This window comes from Meles meles, chromosome 2, assembly GCF_922984935.1.
Source record: "Meles meles chromosome 2, mMelMel3.1 paternal haplotype, whole genome shotgun sequence".
Classification (NCBI taxonomy): domain Eukaryota; kingdom Metazoa; phylum Chordata; class Mammalia; order Carnivora; family Mustelidae; genus Meles; species Meles meles.
Window position 1 is genome coordinate 170,839,845 of NC_060067.1, and position 15,923 is coordinate 170,855,767.

The 15,923-nt window shown below is 42.1% G+C and overlaps 1 protein-coding gene across 5 annotated transcripts in view; it reads left to right on the forward strand.

Annotated features, from left to right (window-relative positions):
• Positions 1 to 15,358, forward strand: part of INTS10 (integrator complex subunit 10) — a 37,554-nt gene extending 22,196 nt beyond the window's left edge. For 3 of the 5 annotated variants that reach the window (XM_045993858.1, XM_045993866.1, XM_045993890.1), the window contains exons 14-18: positions 7,543 to 7,622; positions 8,688 to 8,850; positions 9,708 to 9,801; positions 12,716 to 12,793; positions 14,945 to 15,358. In XM_045993858.1, the coding sequence (XP_045849814.1) occupies positions 7,543 to 7,622; positions 8,688 to 8,850; positions 9,708 to 9,801; positions 12,716 to 12,793; positions 14,945 to 15,101 (572 nt within the window). In that variant the 3' untranslated portion in view covers positions 15,102 to 15,358. The remainder of the gene's footprint in view (positions 1 to 7,542; positions 7,623 to 8,687; positions 8,851 to 9,707; positions 9,802 to 12,715; positions 12,794 to 14,944) is intronic. The other 2 variants (XM_045993873.1, XM_045993880.1) reach the window with 1 other exon arrangement.
• Positions 15,359 to 15,923: the final 565 nt, after the last annotated feature.

Consider the following 15,923-nt stretch of genomic DNA (forward strand, 5'->3'; position numbering starts at 1 on the left):
AAATCTTGAAAGCAGCTCCAGACAAGAGGTTCTTAACATACAGGAGTAGGCATATTAAACTGGCAGCAGACCTATCCACAGAGACCTGGCAGGCCAGAAGGGGTTGGCATGATACATTCAGGATATTAAATGAGAAAAACATGGAGCCAGCAATACTTTATCCAGCAAGGCTGCCATTCAGAATGGAAGGAGAGATAAAGAGCTTCCAGGACAAACAAACTAAAAGAATTTGTGATTATTAAACCAGCCCTGCAAGAAATATTAAAAGGGATCCTGTAAGCAAAGAGAGAGCCCAAAAGTAACATGGACCAGAAAGAAACAGAGACAATTTACAGAAACAGGGACTTTATAGGTAATACAATGGCACTAAATTCATTATCTTTTGATAATTACTGAATGTAAATAGGCTAAATGCTGTGAACAAAAGACACATTGTATCAGATTGAATTAAAAGAAGCAAGAGCCATCCATACACTCTCTACAAGAAACTCATTTTAGACCTAAAGACACCTTCCAATTGATAGTGAGAGGATGGAGAACCATTTATCATGCTAATGGGCATCGAAAGAAAGCTGGGGTAGCTGTCCTCATATCAGACAAATTAGATTTTAAACCAAAGAGATGAAGAAGGACTCTATATCACACTTAAACTGTCTATCCAACAAGAAGATCTAACGATTATAAATATTCTCCTACGTTGGGAGCAGACAGTTATATAAACCAATTAATAACCAAATTAAACACATTGATAATACAGTAATAGTAGGGGAGTTCAACACCCCACTCATAGCAATGGACAGATCATCTAAGCAGAATATCAAGAAGAAAACAAGGGCTTTGAATGACACATTGAACCAGATGGACTTCACAGATATGTACAGAGCATTTCTTCCTAAAGCAAGAGAATGCACACTCTTCTCACGTACACATGGAACATTCTCCAGAATGGTTCACATACTGGGTCACAAATCAGGTCTCAACTGGTACCAGAAGATTGGGATTATTCCCTGCAAATTTTCAGACCTCAATTGTTTGAAACTTGAACTTAATCACAAGAGGAAATTTGGAAATAATTCAAACACTTGGAGGTTAAAGAATATCCTACTAAAGAATGGATGGGTCAACCAGAAAATACAAGAAGAATTTTAAAAACTCATGAAAACACAACTATTGAAAACCTTTGGGATACAGCAAAGGTGGTCCTAAGAGGGAAATACATAGCAATACAAACCTTTCTCAGAAAATTAGGAAAGTCTCGGCGCCTGGGTGGCTCAGTGGGTTAAAGCCTCTGCCTTCTGCTCAGGTCATGATCCCAGGGTCCTGGGTCAAGCCCCGCATCGGGCTCTCTGCTCAGCGGGGTGCCTGTTCCCCCCCTCCCCCCGCCTGCCTCTCTGCCTACTTGTGATCTCTGTCTGTCAAATAAATAAATAAAATCTTAAAAAAAAAGAGAAAATTAGGAAAGTCTCAAATAAACAAGCTAACCTTAAACTTAAAAGACCTGGAGAAAGAACAACAAAATCTAAACTAAGCAGGAGAAGAGAAATAATAAAGATTAAAGCAGAAATCAATGAGATAGAAACCAAAAGAATAGTAGAATAGATCAATGAAATTAAAAGCTAGTTTTTGGAAGAATTAAAAAGATCTAAATTTAAAAATGACTGAAAATTGTCTTTAAAAAAAAATCTATAAGACTTATCCAAAAGAAAAGAGAAAGGACTCAAATTAATCATGAATGAAAGAGGAGAGATCACAACCAACACCAAGGAAATACAAATAATTTTAAGAACATATTATGAGCTGGGGCGCCTGGGTGGGTTAAAGCCTCTGCCTTTGGCTCAGGTCATGATCCCAGGGTCCTGGGATCGAGCCCCGCATTAGGCTCTCCGCTTGGCAGGGACCCTGCTTCCCCCTCTCTCTCTGCCTGACTCTCTGCCTACTTGTAATCTCTGTCTGTCAAATAAATAAATAAATCTTAAAAAAAAAAAAAAAACATATTATGAGCAACTATATGCCAACAGTTTAGGCAATCTGGAAGAAATGGATGCGTTCCTGGAAACTTATAAACTACCAAGACAGGAAGAAATAGGAAACTTGAACAGACCCATAACCAGCGAGGAAATTGAAGCAGTAATCAAAAATCTCCCAAAAACAAGAGTCAAGGGCTGGATGGCTTCCCAGGAGAATTCTACCAGACATTGAAGGAAGAACTAATACCTATTCTTCTGAAGCCGTTTTTTTTTTTTTAAAAAGTAAGGAAAACTTCCAAACTCATTCTATGGGAGGCCAGCATTGCCTTGATCCCAAAGCCAGACAAAGACCCCACCAAAAAGGAGAATTACAGACCAGTTTCCCTGATGAACATGGATGCCAAAATTCTCACCAAGATCCTAGCCAGTAGGATCCAGCAGTACATTAAAAGGATTATTCACCATGACCAAATGGGATTTATTCCTAGGCTGCAAGCCTGGTTCAACATTTGCAAATCAACAGCATGATACATCACATTCATAAAAGAAAGGACAAGAACCGTATGATCCTTTCAATTGATGCAGAAACAGCATTTGACAAAATACAGCATCCTTTCTTGATTAAAACTCTCCACAGTGTAGGGATAAAGGGAACATACCTCAATATCAAAAGCCATTTACAAAAAGCCCATAGTGAATATCATTCTCAATGGGGAGAAACTGAGAGCTTTTCCCCTAAAGTCAGGAATACAACAGGGATGCCCATTCTCATCACTGTTTTTTAACATAGTACTAGAAGTCCCAGCCTCCGCAATCAGACAAGAAGAAGAAATAAAAGTCATTAATATTTTCAAAGAAGACGTCAAATTCTCTCTTTTTGCAGATGACATGATAGTTCATGTGGAAAACCCAAAAGACTTCATCCCAAAATTGCTAGCACTCATACAGGAATTCAGCAACACAGCGGAATATAAAATCAATGCACAGAAGTCAGTTGCATTTCTGTACACTAACAAGAGAGAATTTAAGGAATTGACCCCATTTACCATTGTACCAAAAACTGTAAGATACCTAGGAATAAACCTAACCAAAGAGGTAAAGGATCTGCATTCTAAAAGCTACAGGACATTTATGAAAGAAATTGAGGAAGACACAAAGATATGGAAAAACATTGTATTCTCATGGACTGGAAGAATAAATACTGTTAAAATGTCTATGCTACCCAGAGCAATCTACACATTCAGTGCAGTCCCTGTCAAAATACATTGACATTTTTTTTATAATTTTTTTTTTAAAGATTTCATTTATTATTTATTTGACAGAGAGAGAGATCACAAGTAGGCAGAGAGGCAGGCAGAGAGAGAGAAGGAAGCAGGCTCCCTGCAGAGCAGAGAGCCCGACGTGGGGCTCGATCCCAGGACCCTGAGATCATGACCTGAGCCGAAGGCAGCGGCTTAATCCACTGAACCACCCAGGCACCCCAACATTGACATTTTTCACAAAGCTGGAACAAACAATCCTAAAATTTGTATGGAACCAGAAAAGACCCCAAATAGCCAGAGGAATGTTGCAAAAGAAAACTAAAGCTGATGGCTTCACAATTTCAGACTTCAAGCTCTATTACAAAGCTGTCATCATCAAGACAGTATGGTACTGGCACAAGAACACATAGGTCAATGAACCAGAATAGAGAACCCTGAAATTGACCCTTAACTCTCTGATCAACTAATCTTTGACAAAGCAGGAAAGAATATCCAATGGAGAAGGGACAGTCTCTTCAACAAATGGTGTTGGGAAAATGAAACTGCACCATTTTCTTACACCATACACAGAAATATTAGACTCAAAATGGATGTAAGACGTCAGTGTGAGACAGGAATCCATCAAAATACTAGAGGAGAACATAGGCAGTAACCTCTTTGACACTGGCCATAGCAAATTCTTGCTTGACATGTCTTCAAAAGCAAGTGAAACAAAAGCAAAAATGAACTATTGGGACTTCATCAAGATTAAAAATCTTCTGCACAGCAAAGGAAACAGGAAAACCAAAAGACAACTACAGAATGGGAGAAGATATTTACAAATGACATATCAGATAAAGGGCCAGTATCCAAGATCTATAAAGAACTTAACCAAGCTTAACACCCAAAAAACAATCCAGTCAAGAAATGGGCAGAAGATGAGAACAGACATTTCTCCAAAGAAGACATACAAATGGCCAACAGACACATGAAAAAATGCTCCACATCCCTGGGCATCAGGGAAATACAAATCAAAACCACAGGGAGGTACCACCTCACACCGGTCAGAATGGCTAAAATTAACAATCAGGAAACAACAGGTATTGGCAAGGATGCAGAGAAAGGGGAACCCTCGTACACTATTGGTGGGAATGCAAGCTGGTACAGCCACTCTGGAAAAAGGTACAGAGGTTCCTTAAGTTAAAAATAGAGCTACCCTATGACCAGCAATTGCAGTACTGGGTGTTTACCCCAAAGATACAAACATAGTGATCCAAAGGGGCACCTGCACCCCAGTGTTTATACCAGCAATGTCTGCAATAGCCAAACTATGGAAAGAGCCAAGATGTCCATCAGCAGATGAACAGATAAAACAGTATGTATGTGTGTGTGTGTGTGTGTGTGTGTGTGTGTGTATACACACCTATATATATATATCATTATAATGTATATGTGATTATATATATGATAGAATATTACTCAGCCATCAGAAAGGATGAATACTTACCCTTTACATAGACCTGGAACTGGAGGGTATTATACTGAGCCAAAGAAAAGACAGTTATCATATGGTTTCACTCTTAAGTGGAATATAAGAAACAGTACAGAGGATCATGGGGGAAGGAAGGGAAAACTGAATGGGAATTCATCAGAGAGGGAGAAAAACCATGAGAGACTCTTAAGTATAGGAAACACATTGAGGGTTGCTGGAGTGGAGGTGAGTGGGGGAATGGGGTAATTGGGTGATGGGCATTTTAAGAAGGGCACGTGATGTGATGAGCACTGGATATGCAACTGATGGATTATTGAACACTACATCTGAAACTAATGTACATGTTGGCTAGTTCAACTTAAATAAAAAATAAGTAATATGTAACAGAAAAGCAAACAATGTGGTATAATACATAATTTTAAGTAAACATTTATTTTCATTTTTGAAAAAAGAAGAAAAGGTTTTTGTGACTGGTAGGTAGATTTATTAGGACACTAAAAATTTCCTAAAAGACAAAAGCATGACAGTCTTGATTATAACTGAAAGTACATGGAAGACTTTAAAAAAAGAAGATATAGCCCAGACCCCTTCAGAAAGTGTGTCTCTGAAACAGAAGCAGATCAGGTGGCTTAAGACTGGACCTAGCTGACTTCAAGACTTATTTTAATAGAGGTAGTATAGTGTTGGCATAGAGACTAACTAATGGAACACAATAGAGAACTAAGAAACAGGTGGTATTATAATTCAGTGGGCCAAGAATGAGTTTATCCAATAAGTGGTAGTGAGGCAATTGATCCAAATATAAAAATAATAAAAATGTGATCTTGCCTTCACACTACACAAAAATTATTTAAATTTTAAGATTTAAAAATGAAAAGTAAAACTTTCAAACTTTTAGAAGAAAGGATTCTTTGGGCCTTCTAGGCAGAGAATGATTAGGCTACAAAAGCCACACAACAGAAAGGAAAAGGTAAGTAAATTTAGCCCCATTAAATTAAAATAGCAACAATGGGGCACCTCTGGGGCAGAGGGTCAAGCCTCTGCCTTCAGCTCAAGTCATCATCTCAGGGTCCTGGGATCGAGCCCCCTGCGGGGATCCCCTGCTCAGCGGGAGCCTGTTTCTCCCTCTCTCTCTGCCTGTCTGCCTGCCTGCTTGTGATTTCTCTCTCTGTGTCAAATAAATAAATAAAATCTTTAAAAAAAATTTAAAATAGCAACAAAAGATACTGTGACAAAGTGACAGGATAAGCCATAGCCTGCAAGAAATTTACACAGCATGGAGAATCAACAAGAACTTGTATCCAGGCTTTTGAAAGAGCTCCTTCAACCCAGTAAGAAACAACCAGCCAACCAGCCAACCTGTCATAGAAAAACAGGCAAAGAATATAAACAACAGATTCACTCAAGGAGAAATCCAAATGACCAGAAACCATTTGAAAGGACTCTCGACCCATTAACAATATGGGAAATTTGGGTTAAAAAACAGTAAGCTATCATATCAGACAGGTCAGAATGCAGGGTGACAATACTGACTATTGAATGTGAAGACACACATTGTCCATCTCCTTCTGGAAGGTATATAAACTCACCATCACTATGGAGACCAACTTAACCATTCCAGGTCAAACATCTCATTACCTAGTTACATACGTCTTCTAGTTAAATCCCTTAGATCAGTACTTTCCAAACTTGGGTCCTCACCTCCCAAGTCATGAATTTCAACCATCCTCTTTTTTTAATGAGATAGAATATAATATTATTATTAAAATGAGTTCTCCTGTGAAAAGAGCAAATTATATTTCATGAACATCATGAACATGTGTAATTATGCATGTACAGGATCTCCATGATTTCTTGCTACTTCCATCCTTAGGGTAGAGAAGGATTTAGGATATAAAGAACACATGCCAGAAAGGAAAAGATTAAGGTCTTGGTTTGAAAACTGTTGCCTAAAGTTTTTTTTTTTTTCCCCACAATTGCACAAGGAAATATATAAAGAATGTTTATTTTAGCATTGTTTGTAAGAGTGAAAAAATGGAAATCTCACTGTCTACCATAAAAGAATGGGTAATTGAATTGTGTCATGTAAATAGAATACTGTATAACATTGAAAATCAATGAACTAGAGCTATCGGTATTCATATCAAAACGGTTTGCAGAAGGATGCATACAATATGACACCACTTATATAGTAGACTGAAAACTTGCAAAACTTTCCTCTGTTGCTGAGGAATGAAAAACAACGCATTCGGAATAATACTTTAGGGAGAAGGGAAGAGGACAGCTGAAAAGAGTGCACAAGAGGCTTCAACTAAATTTGTGATACTTTATGTCAACGTTAATGGGGCGCCTGGGTGGCTTAGTTGTTAAGCATCTGCCTTTGGGTCAGGTCATGATCCTGGGATCCTGGGATCAAGCCCCACATCTGCTTCCTGCTCAGCAGGAAGCCTGCTTCTCCCTCTCCCACTACCCCTGCTTTTGTTCTCTCTCTCACTGTGTCTCTCTGTCAAATAAATAAAACCTTTAAAAAAATAAAGCAAAACATTAACATTTTATAAGCTGAGTGTTGAGCACAGTATTACAATCACCTGTGTTTGTTTCTCTACATTTGAAATGTTTTATAATAAAAAGTATTTAAGCAAGGTTAGGAAAGAAGATTGATAAATGAAATGCAGAGATCATTCAAAAACCAGTTTCACTATCATGAAATACAGTTGTGGTTTAACTATATTTGAAATCATGACTGTTGCTTATATTTTTTTCTGGAAAGCATCTTGAATATATACTTTTCAAAGCCCTTTTCTTCTCTAATAACAGACCTATTGTGCCCTTTTGTCCACAGGTTCAGATCTGAAGTTGCTGCCTTGTACCAGCAAGGCTATCATGCCATACTGCCTGCATCTAATGCTGGCTTGCTTTAAGGTAAGCTGGAAACTGATTAGCATGAGCAAAATTTAATTTGGAGCACTGTTCTGATGATCTGATATGACTTGGTGGCATCGAGAGAGCACAGAAGCTAGCAATGAACAAATAGTAACTGTGGGAGGCATCAGGCACAAATGAGTAGGAAATGATCCCCATCCTAGAGCAGTTTTCAAATAGGCTGGGGACAGTTATCCGAATAACCTGCCCCTAGTGATGGTCAGTAAATATTTTGTGAATTTATGTTTGTCAGAATATTAGCTAGAAGAAAAATTGCAAATGCCATTGGGTTCATAGAGGGATGGCAAGTTTGTTATCCTAAAGACATAGCGAGTGGAAGCGTTTCAGGCTTTAGGATGAACACCAGCAGAGCCAGGAACGTTTCCAGGCTGTTGGAAGAACGCTAGGCCCTTGGCTGCAGGTAGAGCTGAGCCTTAGTGTGCATTTCACCAAGGTGCGTGAGCAAGAGAACAGCAGCATCCGGTCTCTGCTTTAGGGCTGTAATTCCCAGACTTCACTCTTGGTCAGAATCCCTTGGGGCTACAGAAACTATTTAAAGTGTGATTTGGGGCCTAGCTGCTCACTGAGTCCTTGGGCCGATTCTGCATTTCACTGCCACTTCCTTGTTGCTCACTGCTTTTCTGCTCCCCAGTCCATGTTCTCCCAAACCTTTCTCTCTCCCCAGCCTTCTGACCCCCCCTTACCCACCCTGCCCCCTTCAGAGAAATCCCCAGATTCTTTCTCTCTGCCACACAGAGCCACTCAGCTTCTGTTGCCCTTTTCCCAAAGCCAGAGCTTCAGGCCTGCCAGGCACAGCCAGCTCCCATCAGGATGCTCAGTGAACACACTGCTAGTGACCTTGCTCCCAGCAGGGGGACCCAGGCTTCTGCGGTTAGGACTCACGGCCCTTATATTGTTTGCACGGTGGGTGTGTGTTCTGCTCTGTTCCCTAGATCACATGTTTTCACAAAGCAGCATTTTTTTCAGGAAGTGGTATTTGGTATATTTATGATCACCCCATGATTTCCTTTCCATTCCATGTCTGCACAAATCCTTGTCTTGCAGCTCCGGGCTTTCACGGACAGCAGGGACGACATGGCGCTGGGCCACGTGATCGTCTTGCTTCAGCAAGAGTGGCCGCGGGGAGAGAATCTTTTCTTGAAAGCTGTCAATAAGATTTGCCAACAAGGAAATTTCCAATACGAGAACTTTTTCAACTATGTTACAAGTATCCTTTTTCCTGTGTAAGCATCAGAAATTCTTACCTTTTTTTTTCTTTTTTTAAGAATAAATGCATGTTACAAAAGTGAATGAATCATGCCAGGTAGAAATACTGGTTTTCACTCTACTTTGGGGGAAGAGAGAGAGAATGACGAGTAAAAATGGGCCTGTGGCAGTTGGTCTCCCATGAGAGTCCTAAAAGGCTTCACAGAGGTGGTGCACCGAATCAGGAACATGAGTAGCTCAATTTCACTTACCACCTCGGGCGACTTCTAGGCAGGTACCCAAGATGCTTACATGAAGAGGTTTCCAGTTCCTGAGAGGCCCAGAGTGGCTGGTGAGGCCACAGAATAGAATGTTCTTTGGCCTTCATCTGTCAGCACAGGGCCTCCTGGGGCCTCTCCGTGTCACAGGCATCACAGCTGCCACTGAGAACCCGCCACACGCAGCGGCTTTTGGCTGTAGGGAGCATTGGGTTTCATACTGTTGGTACGGAAAGACCACCTTTGAGTTGTGAGGAATGTGCTGTCCTTACCCAAGCGCCTAGGAAGATACTTAACTGTACCCGGGGATTCAACACCCTCACTGCCTCTGTCGTTGCTTATAAAGAAACAAAAGAGTTTTCTGTTAGGTCCATACAGAATCTATTCAATTAGCATCTGTAGGAGGAACCTACTTATCGTTATGAGGTAGTCTGGTTGGTACAAGAATTGTTCATTTGGGAATCGGATCGCCCTGGGTTCCAGTACTGACTCTGGTCGGCTGGGTGGCTGTGGGCCGTTTACTTGATCACTGCCCGCCGGTCCTCCTGTGAGAGATAGGGCACCTTGTTTCAGCACGTGGTTAACCTGAACTGACCTGCAGATATCGATATGCTGGAGGAATTCGCCTACTTAAGAACTCAGGAAGGTGGGAAAATTCATCTGGAATTACTGCCCAATCAAGGGATGCTGATCAAGTAAGCATGCTTTCTCGCTCTCCCACACTACATGCTCACCTTTCGTGTGCTTGTAGGAAATATTTGTAAGTTTCTGTAGCTTTGAGTAATCTTAAAAAAAGGAATCCAAACCTGGTCTCCGTTTGTGAGAGAGTAGATTTGATTCTGGGTACCTTTTGCAATTTGGTGTTTCCTTAACTACATTTCTGATAAAACACTGTTTAAACTGGGATATTTCTGTCACTTTGGAAACCTTTCCTCTAAACAAAAGCCTCATTCCTGATATCTTTTCCTTTCCAAAATGTACAGGCTAATCCTATAAATTTCTGGCTAGGTAGAGAATGCTTTTAATTAAGAAAGAGCCATGCTTAAAGTTGTAGTAGATTAGGAAAAGCTACAGACTTTATCTAGAAATTGGATTTCAGTGTTTGTCTGAAGCCTTCCCAAGCAGTTGTCTTTGCTTGCATAGCGCAAGGGAAACTAGCGGAGTCTAGTGTCTCTAAGAAGAACACACCTGCCCCAAGAAACAGTGGTGGGGCACCTGGTCTCAGGCATGCCCTCCCACACCTAGATGAAGCTAGTGACCATTTATGATTTTTAAATAGCTCATAAATCTTGCTTCTGTCCTTCAATACTCATTGTAGTTTGGATAATAGATCCTCTGTGCTGTAAATGCCACGTATAGCTTTACTTTCCTACTTCCTCCTTTGCGTCCTGCAGACTCAGCATGGCCAGGAGTCCCTGTCAGTGTCACTGCAAGAGACTGAGTCCCAAGTGAGAAGGGAGCATTGCTAAGGCTGAAAAGCTTGTCCTTTTTCTCTCAGTTGCAAAATGAATGAGTTTCCAGTTGTTGAGAGCAAAAATCCACATCTTTTTCTGTCTTTGTAGAGCCTTAGAAATGTTGAGGGGGAAGCTTGAAATGTACATTGGGGATACATATGATCGCAAACATGACTCCTATTGAGAAGAGGGTCTTACGGAATCCATTCTGAAGAATGGGAAGATTAAATGGGGTTTTTGTCCTTCACCTTGTACATATGATTAATAGATATTTTAAACATCTAAAATAAAAGAACAAACGCTCTTTTTTGAAAACACGAGACCTTTATGCATGAGGTTACTTAGGCAAGATGCGCTGGACATGCTCATCTTCCCATCTCCATTCCCTTCCCTAAGACTGCAAATAAAAACTAGGGGGGAAATAATTGCATGGTAAAAATATTCTTAACAGTGTTCAAGAACAAAGATGACTTGTTGCTATGGGAGCTTAGGTAGCCCCTTCTGTGGGTTTGAAAATGAAAGATTTCTAGGTTTTGAGGCTGGATATATAAAACGTGCCTGATATTAATAGCCTTTTAGTTAATTCACATTAACACTCATGGTACAAATTATCATGATATAGGAACAGCCTTCGAATCAACTGCATTTACTAAGGGTTAAACATATAGATGATATCTCACTTCCAATAGTGCTTAACTGTGGAAATGTGAGTGAATGGACTTTTACCAAATCAGCAGTTGGATCTCGTACTGAACCCTTTCTTCTGTAGCCAATTTGTATTGAGCTTAACAGTGACATGGTTATGTGCAGACAACCCCTAGGACAAGGAATGAAAGCAGGCGCTCTTGGACACCCAGATAGTATCACTGTGAAGAGTCGTTTAGGACAAGGCAGGGAGACACAGCCTGCATTTCTAGGCTTTGAGAGAGAATTCCAGGCTTCCCCACCTTGGACAATATAAACTTTAATGCCTTCTAACACCCTGGAGAAGACCACTAAGCCTCTTAGGAATCCTGCTGTTCTGTTTGGAAGCAAGAATAGGGATTGTTACTTAGTGAGCTGACATTCTAGAAACTTGCCCAGTCTTCACTGTGCGAGTCTCAAAGTTCATTGGAAGCCTGCATTTCAGATTACTTCTGCCTAACCAGTGGGAGAAGCAAGGTGCATAAAGCCAGAAAGCTCTTACTAAGGAGGGAAGGATTAGAATCTTGAGGAAAACTATCTATATTCCTTTCCCTTTGGGTTCCAAACAAATTCTCTGAAACCATTGGAGACCTTTGGGTGGCACCCCCAGCTGAGGGGCAGAGGTGTTGTGAGAAGTGTACAGCACCCCCTCCCTTGGGTAAGATTGTGAGTCTCTCCTGCTCTGCTCGGACGCTAGCGGGTACAGTACCAATGCTGAGGGCACCCGGAGCCTGACCAACAGAACAAAGACACTTTGTCCTTAACATATTTTAAAATAGAGAACTAGTTCTTTGCCAATATTTGTAGTATCTTAGTTGTATTAGACTGGGTGAAAATGGAAAAAACCGTGTCCTGTGCACTAAATCTTTGTTTCGAATTTAGCAAGGCCATGGGTCCCAGACATTTTATTCCCCGCATCTGTTCCTTTACTCAATACTTTTTGAAATTAAGACTCAGCCTTTCTTGGTCAAAAACATGGCCAGGCCCTCTAGTCATCCCAGAAGGGCCTCTTCAGTCTGGGGCTTCAGTCCTGGCAAAGATGGTTACCAAAAGCTCCCCCCCTCCCCAGTCCATCTCTGGATTGGTGGGGCATGAGCAGAGTGGAGAGTGAAGGAGGCTGGATTCAAAAACATGTCTTCTCAAGTGTGACCCCCTCTCCACACTGCCCTTTCATTGCGTCTCGTCATCCTCTTCCTCGGTGGCTGCTTTTACACCAAACCTCGAGTGGGCTGAGCTCGGGGCCCAGGCACAAGATGCTCTGGACATGCCCCAGCAGCAGGTGCAGGGAGAGGACTGCTAGCTTCTCCCGTCCTCCCGAAAGACACCACTGTGTCCCGGGGGGGGGCGTGGAGGTTTAAGGGTTTCTGCATAGTCTGTTCCAGTCTTGTGCATTTTCTCTGGCGTGTTGTTTTTGCAGTGCAGGGTGAGTCGGTGTGGGTGTTTGAATGCTGCTGTTTGCTGTTTTTTAAAGGCCTTCTAGTCCTCCCATGGGGTTACTGCAGCAGGAATTCTTACCTGTGCTTCAGCCCAGCATACAGACTGCTGACAGGTACCACGTGGAAAAACACTGCTCATAGTGTGCCGTTTGTCAACATGTCGTACTGCCCATGGTTTCCAGCTCTCTGTTCCTCAATGCTCTTTTTCATGCTTTATTTATTTTTTTAATTTGTTCTGCATTCCTTGGCAAACCATCTGGTTGTAATAGTGTAACATTTCTTATTTTTTTTCCATAAGTTGCCAATGTTTTTGTGTTCGATTTAAAAATCATTATGGATCTGGAAGAAAAAAAAACAAAAGTTATATAAAACTGTATTACATTAAGCACACGTTAGGTTAGGTGTTAGGCTGTGATTCTCTTTTGATAAAACATAAGGCATTCAGTCATAAATATTTAAGGATGCCAAAGCTCATTTTAAGGAAATTTTTATTCGTGGATTTCCGTATTGGTGACCAGTGTCGATGTTCTGGTGTAACCGGGCCTTAGCACAGCATTCACTGATTTTCCAGACCTTCCCTTTCTAAACTGAAAATCCTTGGTATGCTGCATTTATTAGCTGATTTCTCCTGTCCTTAAACCACAAAAGCTGACTAATTCTCTTCTTCAGCCACACTCACCAGAGGGATAGATACTGACAGAAATAGAATGGAGTTGTATTGCTTTATCTGTAGAAACAGTATCATTGAACCATGATTAGCAGGACACAACGTTTTATTATATTTTTACTAGCATGAAGGGAAGAGGTTGCTTTGAACTTTCAAAGCCCTTTAGCTTGTTGTCTGCAAATACCAGTAACTCTCGGTCACTCAAGGGTTGGCTCCCATCAGGGGTTGCAGTCTGGGACCCAGAAGAACAGTATATCAGGACGGCCTACATGGGTCTATGCCCATTCCCAGTGGGCCTCATAGCCTCAGCCTCACTGACACCATGTCCTTATTACGGAATTAACCAGCCAACTTCACTAGAAACGTCCACAAAGAACTGTTTTCTCCCTGGCATTGCTGCTGTTGGCGTAGTTCTCTCAAATGCCCATGGGCACTGGAGACTGTCCTGTAGTATCTTTACTAGTCTGGCAGAGCCTAGTTTTGTTTTTCCTTCGGTTGCATGGCAACTTTTTGACTTCTGTTGTACTAATTTTATATGACAGTACACACATTTTAAAAAAAAAAAAAAAGGAACACTTTAGAGTAGTTTCAACAATTTTGTTTTGGCCAATACATAAGAATCTCATTTGAAATCCCTGTCATTGTGTCTGAGGGAAGTTAGGCAGTCGAGGTGGGGAATGGAGGTGCCTTCTAATGGTCTAAACTTACTGAAGTACTGACCCTATAGTTAAAAGTCCTTTCAACAACCCAGCAAATTTTGCTAGATTTTTCCTTTCTTCAATTTGACATCTTAAGTTTTCTGGGATTTCCTTTGTGAGCTCCTTCTCCACAGCACAGCTTCTGGGTATAGCTAGAACTTTTCTTGTGCTCCCACTGACCCCTCTCCTGAGCACGGGGACCAGCTCTGGGCCCAGCAGGCTTTTGCAGGACACTGGCTGTTCTTCAGTGAGTCTGCTTCTCTCTCCCTACCTCTGCCAGACTCTTGTCTTGGGACCTGCAACTCTTCCAGCTTCTCAGATGTGAGTCTGGATGAGCTTAGCAGAGCTGTCCTGTTCTAGCATCACCGGGAGAGAGACGCACTTGGAAGGAACCCCAGTGGCTGAGCACAAGCCCCAGGCCTTTCTGAGCCTTACCCCAGAGCCCCAGGCCCCAGCTTGGTGTGGTGACGGGCTCGTTCTGGCTTCCCTCCTCCCTGCTGCTGCCTCTGTGCTCACGCTCGGCTGGCTTGTCCAGACGTGAACTGTGTGGCCATGTGGACTGGGCCTAGTTGGCCCAAAGTGACAGAACCGTGCACAAGTCAGCACAGGGATGCGTAGTGTCAGAGCTGCAAGAGTTCAGAAGCAAAGCAAGTGGCATTTGACCAGATGTTTAGATGCTTAAAATAGCCTTTTATTGTGTGGGAAACACGTCTCTCCAGTTTTATGTCTTTCTGAGAAGGAATGGGAGGGGGATTGTTTGGTTAGGGCCTTTCTTCCTTTTTGAATTTTTTTACTTATACTTAGATTTCAGTCAGGTTTTACACCTGCCCCAGAAACACTGACCGGGGATGCCGGCGCTAACTATGGTGTCCCATCTGTTTCCCTGTCACTGCCCTCAGGCACCACACAGTCACTCGGGGCATCACCAAGGGTGTGAAGGAGGACTTCCGCCTGGCCATGGAGCGCCAGGTGTCACGCTGTGGCGAGAACTTGATGGTCGTGCTGCACAGGTTCTGCATCAACGAGAAGATCTTGCTCCTTCAGACTCTAGCCTGACCGGGGAGCCCTTTCCGCCAGAGGAAGGGCAGCTCAGAGCCGTGGAATTTTTTGTGAAGACATAAAGCATTTGTAAATGTTGCCGTTACAACTCTCAGAAAGAAGAAAACCTTCTGAGTTCAACTCCTTGGTTGTTTAAAAATAGTTCCCAAAAGTCTGAGAAGCTATCTCTATTTTTCAGAGTCATTTTTTGTAATTTTTGTAAAACAAAAGACCTGTTTTGTAAATAAAAATCATCCTAAGTTTGGGGCTTTTAAGAATGTATTTCAATTCTTACGAGTTTCTGAACAAGACTGCTCTTTATGTAAATGAATATTTTTCATGATCTCAAGGTCTTATTTTCCATAGTTAGGCTTCGGAAGGCAGCTATGCTCACCACTATACCACCAACGCCCGCTCATAGTTAGGCTTCGGTAGGTATTACATATCAACATACTTTCACACCTTTCCATGCAGGAAGTTTTAATACCAAAAGTCTTCATGCCAGAATGAACTTGAGTGACCTTCCATGAGGGAGCTGTGGGGGGCGTGGTCTGTGGGGGGGTCTGTGCACCAGCCCAGGGAAGGCGCCTCCTCCCTCCCGCCAAGCCCCGGTGCCCTGTGGCCTGGCTCCCAGCCCTGTCTCTGCCCAGCATCCTACTGTCCTGTAGGGGAATAGGTTAACTCTCCTGTGCCTCAGGCTCGGCCTTGAAACCCAAGAGATGATGGCACTTCCCTCACAGGCTGTGAAGACTGAGTGTTCTCTCACGTGACATCTGTGGAAGGCTGCCTCGTGTGTCCAGCTGGGCCAGTGTTAGCTCTCAGGTTTATTTTCTTCTTTTC